At 32.3% G+C, this 12,937-nt stretch overlaps 1 protein-coding gene across 1 annotated transcript in view; it reads right to left on the bottom strand.

Moving 5' to 3' along the window:
• The window catches only part of LOC111053886 (intersectin-1), a 114,171-nt gene that overhangs the window by 53,542 nt on the left and 47,692 nt on the right, over positions 1-12,937 (bottom strand). The window contains 3 exon segments of the mRNA XM_039420265.1: positions 4,405-4,551; positions 9,847-9,885; positions 11,642-11,686. Of these exon segments, the coding sequence (XP_039276199.1) occupies positions 4,405-4,551; positions 9,847-9,885; positions 11,642-11,686 (231 nt within the window).

Here is a 12,937-nt window from a genome sequence, read left to right as displayed (position 1 = left end):
AAAATAGGCCTATAACCATCCTCGGTTAGTTTAGAATCTATATGCAAAATTTCGAGTTAATAAGTCCTGTAGTTCAGACGTGATGATGCGTCAAACATAATTTTCCTATCCCGTACGTGTATAAGCCAGTTCTTTCCATTATTATAGTATAGATAATTGATAACACAATAATAATGAAAAAATGTATTATAAGTAATTAAAGAGTATTATTAATTTTTATTCAACATTTTTCAATTCAATTTAATTTATCCACACATAAAATCACAAGTTTGTGTACTTCAGTTACAATAAAATAATATAAAAATGAATTACAATATTTCCTATTGCTTTCAATGCAATAGTTCTAATATCAAAGTATAGTCTACCATCTTATAACATATTTTTTCTATCGGAAGTAATATTATCGTTTTCTGTTTTGCTACTCAAGTCACCAGAACTTAAGGCTGTGCAAAGGATAAAAATAAACTTTCTACTGGTGATATTTTCCTAAGTTTTTCGATTTGTATACTATCAAGCTATCAAAATGAAAAAGTTTTCTCAGGAAAACATTTTTTTCCGATCATTACTTTTTGAGATATAAGCGCCTAAAGTTTAAATTTTTGGGACAGAACATTTCAAGTTCGGTAAGAGATAAATCCATGAGATTTAGAGGATAGATTCTTCATGGTATTGTTGATCTAGTAAAACAAAACTTTTCTGAAAATATCAATTTTTGAGAAAGTTATTCAATTTACCAAAAATGACCGAAAATAACTCAACTTAAAGTTATAGTTCCAAAAAAAATACAATTGTAATCTGTATTTAATTTATTTGTCAAGTCAATAACATTTTTTTTATTTATTTGATAAAATAATTGTACAATTTATTTTTCTAGAATAAAAATAATTCAAAAGGAGAAGAATTCAAAAATGATGAATTCAATTATACAGATCATAAATCAATTCGTCACATAAATTATCAATTATTTAATGTTGCATGAATTTTAATTAATACGAATAAGTTCATGTCAATGAATGATTTTATTGACATGCATTTGTTCTAAACTTCGAATACCAATTTGTTGTTGTTACAGTATTTCTGCGAGTTATTCATAAGTCCTAAAATTGTTGATCTTAGGCTAAAGTTTGATTACAGCTCACCAGTGGTACCGGTACGTACAAATACATAATCCAATTTTTATTTCCTAAAAATGATCTTGAAATATAATATCATCGTATTACATGGATCGATCAAATAGTAAATAAATTATTCTAACAAATGCATTTAAATGTATTAACCTATAAATATTTTTTGGATAATGTTATTAGTATTTGCAACAACTAAAATCTTGCAAAACAAAACTCTTTTATCCCAACAGATAATTTCTATACTAGAACTGAGAAATTATGTAGAGTAGTGAATAGCATAAAATATTATTAATGTCTAAAAATTTATTCATTTATTCACAATATCATTATTGTGCAAGTATTTAGTTATCTCATCTATTTAAACAGAAATAATCAAATCAATGTTTCTGAGTGAATCAACAGGATAAACTCAAAACTGCTTAAATATCTCTGTAATTTTGATAGTTGACACAGTCTATCAACTTATGACGCCATCGATCCCACAAGTGTAGGTAACGGTTGAAGAAGTAGGTATTAAGTCTAAATGAGATTATGTTCAAATAGTACACAAAATTAAAGCTAAAGCCTGTATTTTCAATTTTTAATTGTGAATATTTCTTTTTAAAAAACATACAGATTTGAATTTTATATAACTTGTTTTTCATCGACAGGGAGGTGATCAACTTTGAATTGAAACAGAACAAATCTCAATTCTCAAAAGAAAAAGATGTTACAATCCAACCAGCTCAGCATCTCCGTCTTCCTTCAAACGTCACATCTCGTGATTTTCTTGATTTTAATTAGTACACAGTTCAGGTTTCTTAGTGCAGCTGACGAGAATTTATTCGAATTGGGTGCAAATAATGATGGAGCAGAACAAACCATAATGAAAGAAATAATGGCAACATCACAAGATAAATTACTGCGACAAGCAAGAGATTATCCACTTTTTTACAAAATACTATTTTTCCTCGCCTATCTTGTGACCTTAGTTATTGATAAGATCAAACAGTTACTTGGTAGACCAGATGAATAATTGATCATTTTAATCAAATTGAACTGTATGTATCGTACCCGTACTGGCAAAACTCACCAAGTCAAAAACTACAGTTTTGAGTTACAAGCACATAACACTTGGTGAGTTTTGCCTGACTACCAAACAGCAAATATTGCTCTCATTTCCTAAATAATGTTATCACTATCCATTAATAATTAGTTTGTGGGAAGCAAAACTCACGAAATATGTTTAGTGAAGTGATGAATAGTGAATTTATGTATAGTGCTTGATGAAACTCTGTATTCATGAGGATGAAAACTCATTAAAGATGGTTAGTGAAAATTGCTAGGCGATACCTTGATAACTAAAGGACTTTGGTGAATTTTGCCAGACAAGAAAAATGTGTCTAGCAACTTAGTGAAATCTAATAGAGTGAAAAAATAGAATAGTAATAAAAGATATGACTTGGTGAGTTCTGCCTACTCAAAGAACTACATTTTTTAAGCCTATTGAAATACATTACTGAAAATAAGCATTTTTGTAGTTAATGAGTTTTGCCAGAACGGGGACGGTATATTCTAATAAAATGACGATTCACTTACTTACATAGTACGGTACTATCCTTGGAGGTAGAAAAAACATCTTCAATGTGACTACGGCAACTAATACTGTATACTGATAAGTTGTTGAAACACAATGAGAGCTAACAAGTATCATTTTATCAAATGTGATAGCTTGTTAACTTGTATTGTATTTTAATAATATCAGTAGCCCTATACAGAAAAGTGAGTATGATAAGTTGTTTTTAGCGAGATAGAACTTTATTATTCAACAAACAGATTGAAACTTTTAAAAATAAAAACAGTCACATCAGAGATGAATCTGTCCAATATATTCGAAATTATAACTTGAAAATATTGTGTAATAAGATCGAATTATATTTTTCGCCACACTGCACAGAAAGCAGCTGTTTTCCAGTCCCTACGTAGATCTGAAAGACATTGTTTGCAGACGACTCTCGTCTGACGACAGAACAGGCTTCTTTCCGGCTAAGGCCGGAAAGAGTACCCTTTCCGGCCGCTTTTTGAACATTTTTGAAAATGTGTTTGAACAACTGTGCCATATGGTGCATTGTGTTCAGGAGGGTGAGATCGGAAATTTCCAACCCACTTTGAGTACCCTACGACGTCTGGTTCTTGAGATATGAGACATCAAAGTATCCCCCCCCCTCATAAAACATTCTTATTCAATTTATTATTCTTATATAGCTGATGCCAAAAAGTTAGGGGGCTTCGTGGGTCACATGGTGTAACCTACTCACAGCTGATGCAATGCATCTATTTATTGTCTCTTTTGATTTAAAAATTATCACCTGAGCCAAGCTAGATGACAACTCTACTTGACAACATCAGCTGTTGGAACGCACAAGAGACCCACGAAACCGCCTAACTTTTTGGCGTCAGCTATACCTGTAGTGTGGCGAAAAATATCGTACGCGACTCTCTCAGAAAGGTGTTTACGGTATTCGGATAACATATTCCCGGGCTCGGCAAGCCTCGCCCGGGAAACTATCCTCATACCGTAAACACTAATTTTCTGTGCTTGTAGCGTAATATACTATTACCAAAATTTTTGAAGAGATGGGTTCTTCTATCAACCATAGATTTCATTATTAAAGATTCTTTATTCAAGTATTTTGATAGGGCTACTTGAAAGATTAATTTCAAAAAATTATCACTAGAACCCTTTTTTGATTGTATCCAGTTTCACACTTGATAAAGGGATGATCCGCCGAAACTAGTCATGTAAGCCACACTAGTCTTCAAAGATTATGATTTGATTCATAGTGAAGCAGCATAAGCTACCTTTTAGACATTGGCTTACTACTATCAAAATTCGGTAAGTGAACAGATTTGGGCTAGGCATGTTAGTCCTTTCCTAATAATTATGTATTTGATTTGTGCATTGGTTAATGTAAATGTAAATAAATAAAGATTAGGTCTAGTAAATATAGCCTCTTCCAGTACCGATCTTTTCCTCGACCTTCCTATATCTCTTTTCCCAGTGGGTGTGTATAATATTTTTAGCTTCTGAAGGGGTTCTTCCTCAAAGCGTCCTACTATTCAAGTGACTGCGCCAGTTTATTACAAGTAATGATGGAATACTTTTCTTCCAGTTTATTCAGGAGTTAATTGTTAGAGTTTGGGATACACCAGTCTACAATATAACTAGAAATTAAACATTATTAATTTAAAAAACTATGAATTAGTAGTGTTTTCTAGCGGAAAATCGCCTCCATACCTGCAATTCACCCTCCCACCAGCCGGTGGTGGTTTTCTTTCTGATCATGATGAGTTGGCCTCGTTGGAGACTCAGCTGCTCGGTACTAGTTGCCTGATAGGGAGCGATCACGGTGGCTATTTCTGGCTTCTTGCCTCCTTTGGTGCTCTATTGAAACAGAATTCAAATTAAGAATACAACTCAAGAATATCGTTCAAAATATAAAACGAATATACAACTACAGCCAAAAATAATATGTCAAATCTGCAGAGAAGCATGGACCGTGGATCGATAATTTATTTATTTAAAATGCAAATGACACTAATGTGATAACATTGGTAGATAAAATAATAAGGTAGTCCTTGTGTTATTTTTCTTACAAATTTATAGGTGGCAAAAGTCCAAGATAAGGTTAGAATTCACGTGTACAATTTTTACAGAATTTTAGTCCAAAATAAACATGAAAACTATAAATTTTGAATTTAGATGGCTTGAATTAATGAATTTATTAGAAATATTCCACTCAATTACCACTTGTAACAAATAATATTGAGTTATTTAAGAAAATTTGGAACCACTGAAGAAACACAAACTTGTAAACACTGATAAATTCAAATAATTCTATTCTTTCAGATTCTTTATTGATTCATATAATAAGTACATCATCGGAAATGATAGGGAGAGAAAATAAGGTAACCTTATTTATTTTTTTATTGGATAGAGTAAGCAATACAATAGTCGGAAAAGAAAAAACAGATTATTGCCCAAGACTTTGCCTCCTTGTGTTATTCCTCTCCCAAATTTAGATGAGGTTAATTCTTGTAGTAGTTCACTTCAGAAAATTTTCAGTTTTTAATTAATAGTGCAGAGTTTAACACATTTTTATATTGTTGTGGTAACGACAATAATAGGGAGAACCAGGATCATGAATCAAATTCAGAGTATAACATCATACGAAAAAGAAAATATTCACTTTTGTCTGGATGTTCCTGTTTTTTGCTACCGATGATTTTTCAACGAAAAAGAGAACTATATAATTATAGTTCATGAATTTGAAATCACTTCACTTATATGGGCTACTTTATTCAAATTAATAAAAACAAAATAAAAACTTCTAGTACCCTTTATTAAAAACTTTAAAATATTTTAAGGACTAGTTTCGACCATTGGTCATTTTCAAGTTAAATGTGAAAAATAAACAAGTTGATACAACAGAGAATCAACTTGTTTATTTTTTACATTTTAACTTTAAAATGACTAATGGTCGAGACTAGTCATTAAAATATTTTAAAGTTTTTAATAAAAGGGTACTAAAAGTTTGTTATTTTGTTTTTATTCATGAATTAGCTATCGTGCCGATAGTAGGTGTCATAATTTTAGGTAACATCATAAGCATACTTGATGGTTGAGAGGTAGAAAAGACTTGAACGTCTTAACTCTTGTTGTTAACAGAGTTAAGTAATAACGAGTAGACTATTCCAGCTACGTTACAATAGCTTGCAGTACATTTTGCAGGATCATCTATATCATGATTCTATCAATAATTATTCCAGAATTCTATTACTGTCCTGATATTTTCGAATGATTCAAAAAAAAATCTTGGAAATAAATTGAAATGACTCAAATGGTTTCTATTCAAAGGTTTTATCAAAAACCAACTCACTTTATTATCTACAGTAGTAACTCACTTCTAAGCAGGAATTTCTAACAGAGACCCTGATTAATGTCTGCAAGATTTACTTTCCCACTAACGAATAGAAGTTTTACCTCTACTATTCACAAGTGAAACATAATTATACGCCAAGTATAAACATTAGTCAATAAGTCAATCTATAAAATATTTTTTATCTCTTTTTTGTATAGGGCTACTTGTAATATAAATATGAAGAAAATAAAAATCTCAGTACCCTTTTTTTTGAAATATTTTATCACGCTATAACTTTATATGTGATAAAATATTTCAAAAAAGGGTACTGAGATTTTTATTTTCTTTATATCTATAAAATATTGTATATTTCAATCTTAAACTTGTCAAATTGCACTATTAAAATATCGAACAATCGTACAAGTTAAGAGATAATTACATTAACACACACATAGGTGTTGAAAAGTCCATGAAATAATTCAGACACATTTCAAGAGACATTATGGATGTAGCCTGACATTTCAAGTTTTATTTATTTATTCACTTCGTCGTGTTCATTACACTTAAAGGAGAGGGCACAACAGGTTCATGCCCGATTTTTTATTTAATTATCTCAGCATAGGTTGAAATTGACTAATTAGCATGAAGCAGTCAGCCATGTAACTATTATCAGTTGGGGAATTTTTCCAAACAATTATTTTTCACAACTTCATTTGAAAATCTTTTCGAATTAATAGAAAGATTTCTGTTCAGTATAACACACAATGATATACTTCGACTAAAGAAAAACTTAGCTTCAACTAAATTGAGGCTTGAATCGCTGGAAAAGGAAAAGTTCAATATTTTTAGTATCGACAAAGCATGCTACAACACATAGGCATTCAAGCATGCGGCGAGTAAAATGAAAATGCATTCAACGTTAAGTCAGTAAAAAAACTACAAAATATGATAATTTTTACACAATCGAATATGAGCTTCTCAAAATTATTTCTTCATGGAGAATTACCTCGAGACTTGAATTATTGATTTTTGAAAACGAAAATGAACATTATACTGAAGATTGATGATATTGGATTCAATAATATTGAAATTGACATATTTTTTATTTTAGCGAAATCTCGATTTCTTGATGAATCTTGATGTACTACACTCACATTTGAAACCTTCATATAAGACACATTTATAGAAGAACTAGAGTTATAGCTTTATTTAAACGTTCTAATTCAATTTGAAATGGTAGATTATATAGGAATCTATTCATCTATTCTGTGGCAAGGAAAGCCGCATCATCTGGGAACATTCTGACAAGCATTGATGAGTCAATGTGATTGATGGATTGGATGAATATCATATCATAAACATCAATGAATGAAAGACGTCATTAAATAGTGGTAATTATAAAGAGCAAACAATTAAAGTGCAGAAATGTGGGATGAATTGACAGAGATGCAAATAACATCGAATAAACAAATTCAATTTTTGATAGTTATTTATATCAATTAAACAATGAATGAATAAAACCATCAACTCTTGTAACTGAATCATTCTTCTTGCAATAATAACTGACACATGAGTAATAAAATTTGGACACCTAGACCATTGCAGATAGCATATTCCCCAAAATCTAAAAACAGTTCTCACCTTAGAATCACTGTCTTCGCCTCCACTGCTCGTATCAAACTGAAATCAATTTTCAAACACCACACAGCACAAATAAGCAATAATACAACAAAGGCAATAAAACAAAACATCCATGTATTCACAACACATATATATAACAGAGAACTCAATAATAGAAAACTAGACATTGAGCTAGAAATTAGGCATATTCAACTCTACATAAAGCAAGCGGAATTGGATGAGATTGGAAAAATTGCGAAGATAAAAATATCGAACATTTTTGCTCAAGAGACGTATCATTGAAATAACTCTATTCTATTTTGAAGAAGATCTATAGGTAAAGGTAACCCAATACTTGCGAATATAAAAATATCGAACATTTTTGCTCAAGACACTTTTGAGTGAAAAAGTGATCAGTGATGCTAAAATGAATATTTTGTCTAAAATGTATATATACAAGGTGGGGCAGAGTGGACTCCCTAGTTTCAATCAGTCACTGAAGAGTACGCGCGCGAGTTAGCGGAGTGGGAGAGGTTCCATGTGGTGGGGAAAAAGACACCATTATTAGTAGACACCATGCCGTGGACTGGCGAGCATCGTGGTTTTGTAGTCGAAACGTTCTTTAAAAATAAGGATAGTGTGGTGGCGACCCAGCGTGCATTTCGTAGACGGTTTGGTTTGAATCGTCATGATAGTGTTCCCGATGCTAAAACCATAAGGAAATGGATTACAAGTGTACGGGCGACCGGATCTGCACTGCCTAGAAAACCAGTCGGACAACCAAAGAGTGTGAGGACACCAGAGAACATAATGGCGGTGAGAGACTGAGAGCGTCTATTGAACAATCTCCATCGCGCTCTGCGCGTAAACATGCTGCTTCTCTTGGAATGTCGGCCAGAACGGTGAGGCGAATTTTACACTCAGACCTCAATTTACACCCGTATAAGTTGATGGTTGTTCAAGAATTGATGCCAGCAGATTTTGTTAAACGTACAGATGCTTGCAATGCAATACTGGCTTCTTTACAACACGGCACTATTCTGTGGTCTAGTGATGAGGCACACTTTCATCTCTCGGGCACAGTAAATAAACAAAATTTTTGTTACTGGGCAGCTGAAAACCCACGAACTTTTCACCAAAAACCTCTTCATTCTCCAAAAGTGACTGTGTGGTGTGCTGTGTCCTCCATAGGCATAATTTGGCCCCTACTTTTTTGAATCGGAAGGTGCAACCGAACGCTGTGCGCTATTGTCAGATGTTGGAGAACTTTTTCTTCCCCAGAATTGAGGAGTATGGTGAGGAAAATAATTTGGAAGCCTTTTGGTTTCAACAGGATGGTGCCACGGCTCATACCGCCCGTCGCTCTCGCCAACTTCTGCAACAACGGTTTCCTGGCCGCTTGATCTCATTACGAGGGGATGTTTCATGGACCCCTCGCTCCCCCGATCTAAGCCCATGTGATTATCTTCTTTGGGGGGCTACCTCAAATCTGAGGTTTACAAAGTTCGACCAAGGACCTTGGAAGCCCTTAAGGAAGCAATTGTTGATGTTATCACTGGAATAACGCCAGATATGCTGCGTAGAGTTTTTGAAAACTTCATGGAACGCCTGAATATGTGCATCACTTGTCAAGGTCGTCACCTGGACGATATCATTTTTAAAACTTGATGAAAAATAAATTGCATTGTATTTATATTTCAGGAATAAAAAGCTTTTGTAATAATCTTGTATGGTTTTTATACAGTTAACCGATCATATCAGGGAGTCCACTCTGCCCCACCCTGTATTATATAAAATGTATATTGTAGGTATAATGAATAAAATTCATTCACCAGGCACTTTTTTCACCTAATATTTAAATGAGATGAGATTTTAAGCATCTTTACACACAATGACTGTCTGAAAAATGGAACTTCCACCAAGTTGTTGCAAAAAATGTTTAAGTAAAAATTTGGCAATTTGAAAAGTGTTCAAAATTGTGAAAAACAAGCGTTTTGCAGTTAGGTACTTTTCAGAAAGAAATTGTGTATTACTGTTGCTTTGAAAATGAATGAGTGATAATGCATCTGCATAATTGAAATTATTGTAAACGTAAAAGAATATAGAGAAGCAAGAGATTCAAAAGCCTTTGAACTGGAGCCAATAAACGAGTTGAAAATAGAAACTGAGAACCAATCAATTAATGAACAAGAACATACCCTTGAAAAATTGGTAATTATAACCTCTTTTGTCGGTGACTGTAAAAAGAATAATTGTCACGTCAATTTTAAATTTTATTATGTGGTATTTCCTCACAAAATATATGTTAACAGAATTTAATATCAAAATGATTATGTAGATATTTAATATAAGTAAAACCATTTTACTACAGCTTGTAACGAAAAATACTGCAATAGCTCTAGATACTAAATTACTGTGAATCTGTATGGAAAAATTAAGCGTAAGCCTAATATGAGTGATAGTTTTGATATTTGGCAGTATATGTGTTTTATTCAAATATTTTTGGACTGCTTCAAGCTTACAGCCAAATCATACTACGTATCTATTAACGTGCGTACAGATATACGCGCCGCGAACATGAGCAATTCACTTGTAATCAGCTGATTATATCTGTATTTTTACAGAAACGGTAAAATACAGATTTGAAAAGCTTGGCATCAGCTGATTAAAAGTGAATTGCTCATGTTCGCGGCGCGTAAATCTGTACGCACCTTCACAGAGGCAGCCTAGCACAGTAAATGAAATGAGCAAAAATGTTTTTCGAAAATGAAATTAGAAATACTCAAGAAGAAACACTATGTAAAAAGTATTAAAACCCAATAATTATTGATAAGCAACCTAAAAATGGGATTGGTGAACTAACACATTCTTAAAGCATGACATTGAGTGACGGTGTACAGAGGCAAGTCTAAATGCAAGAAAAGCAAAACGATGCAAACAAAATTAGTGATCAGGGTAGCTCGATAAAGGCAGCAAATAAAAGCAACAATTAGGGCGAGACCATTTTAGGCGTTTCCAGACGGGTCGGCTGGAGAGGAAGCTCTCCGATTGGCTGATCAGCAGATTCCCGTACACCAACCCAATCAGCCAATCGGAGAGCTCTCTGCCCTGTCCACTCGCCTGAAAACGCCTCATATGGTCTCGCGCTTAGCCAATTTAGATATACAAGGCGATTCTATAGTAATTGATTGACAACACTATTGTATCTAATTCTAAAGTAATTGATTAACACTACTGTATTAATGTATTAATTCTACTGCATTAATTATACCTTTGAATTGTATAATGATGAATAGGTACAAAGTGATATGGAGTAGACATTTATTATGAAAATAATGAAATCGTTGGTTCCAAAGAAGCTGTAATTAGCTATTCGATTTTTTAAAGCATAAAAAACAAATTTTTTTAATCATAAGACTTTTCCTAGCATTTTTCAACTGTTTAAGTGAACTTTTTAACTTTTCGAAAGGTAACATCTTCCAAAAAACAATTTCTAGACCTGCTATGTTTTCCTAAAGTGTAAATTGTAGCCTAGACGAGCGAGAAATATCAAAATTTATGGTAAACATATTTTTTGAATTCTTTATGGAGTTTGTTGAAAATATGTCCAACTCTTCAATTATTGGTTGTAAGCTGTTAGCCTATAGCTATCTACTACTCTCTATAATAATTTTACACGAGCTCAAACAAGGTTATATCTATATCTACGAAGTGCAATTTAATATTGCAAGCATTAAAATCTATGAAAATAAGTAATAAGGAAATTTACTCTATTCAACAACTCTGATATCACATACAATACTATATCAAAGTGTGAAATTTTAAAAACTGAAAGATTTTTGAGTGGGTGGGTAATTTTTATTGTGAGAGTCTGAAGATCTAAACTATTTTATGGAAGAGATTGCATACGTAGAACAAAGCATGTCTAGGACTCGAAATCTATCTGTAAAACTCTGATCATAGAAGCAAAAAATGAGAATATACTTGACTTACTTGAGCTGTTAAAGCAGCAACTTCTGCAGCGGGGGATCTAGCGGGCTAAAAAATAGACACAATAAATTATTGAATAAAAAATTTATTATTCTAAAACTAAAAAATGGTAATAAATGGCTGATACTACAAAATATATCTGGCAAAGGAATATCTTTTTCCAGACCATACAACTTCAAAAGAAAATTTCAAAAATAAAGATTGATTTTGTGAGAATATAAATTTCAACATAACCTGAATATTTGGTTCATTTATGACAAAAATTAAGAAATGGGAGAAGTTTTGGGTAATTTCCTGTTTTTTTTACTTCTAAATATTGTATTTATTGATCCATCCAATAGATAAAAAAACGATGACAGCCAAGTCACAAGAAAGGGTATAGGTTCTAACATTTGTATTTGAAACAATTGTGAAATTTTCACAATTGATTTCGGTATTTGCAAAATAATATGCTATATTTAAAATCGTAATGAAATATAAATGGATAATTATACATTAATTTAATAACCTACTTATTTATTTACTTCAATATAATTTGAAAAACGCTTCAACGTATCAACATCGTTGATAATATATGACAATAATTGACAATAATAATACTCATTATGGAATATTGCACCGATCCCTAAACAAAATTTTCATAGTGCAATCATAATGAAGTTTGTGAAAAGGGCAATCCAACAGAATAATTTGGAAGATTAATAAATTCTAGCCTATATTTGAAAAGGGAGAGAACTGCCGACCGGGTTGGTCTAGTGGTCTGAAACTTTACAAACTTCAGTCTGCTAAACAACACCGTCTGGTTCGTGAGTTCGTATCCCGCCGATGGCATAGATGTCATAGATCAAATCACCACCCATTACACAAGCAAAAAGCTTTCATGGCATCATCCGTGATCAAAAAAATTAAAAAATATATACAGAGTCATATTAATAAAACAAAATAAATCTTATAGCACCCTTTATTTTTAAAAAACTTTAAAATAACCCTAATTTAAAGCTAACCCTAGTTTAACCTATTAACCCTATATTTAAAGTTTTTTAAAAATAAAGGGTGCTATAAGATTTATTTTGTTTTATTAATTTAAAAGTAGCCCATGTCAATAAGTGTTTTACAGAGTCATATGTATGGGAACCCTTCAATAAGTTGGGGACTGTTGTAGATATAATACTGTAACTTCCAGGATAAGTTATTGGTCGAATACTCTACCTTTTGACTTACAACTGAATTTCAAAATATCATAATCTAAATCATCTACATATAATTTCAACCCCTCATAAAAGGTTGAATTAGGGGTTG

Source organism: Nilaparvata lugens, chromosome 2 (genome assembly GCF_014356525.2).
Source record: "Nilaparvata lugens isolate BPH chromosome 2, ASM1435652v1, whole genome shotgun sequence".
In the NCBI taxonomy this organism is placed as follows: Eukaryota; Metazoa; Arthropoda; class Insecta; order Hemiptera; family Delphacidae; genus Nilaparvata; species Nilaparvata lugens.
Note: the sequence above shows the minus strand (reverse complement) of the source record. Positions and strands in the feature narration are given on the sequence as shown.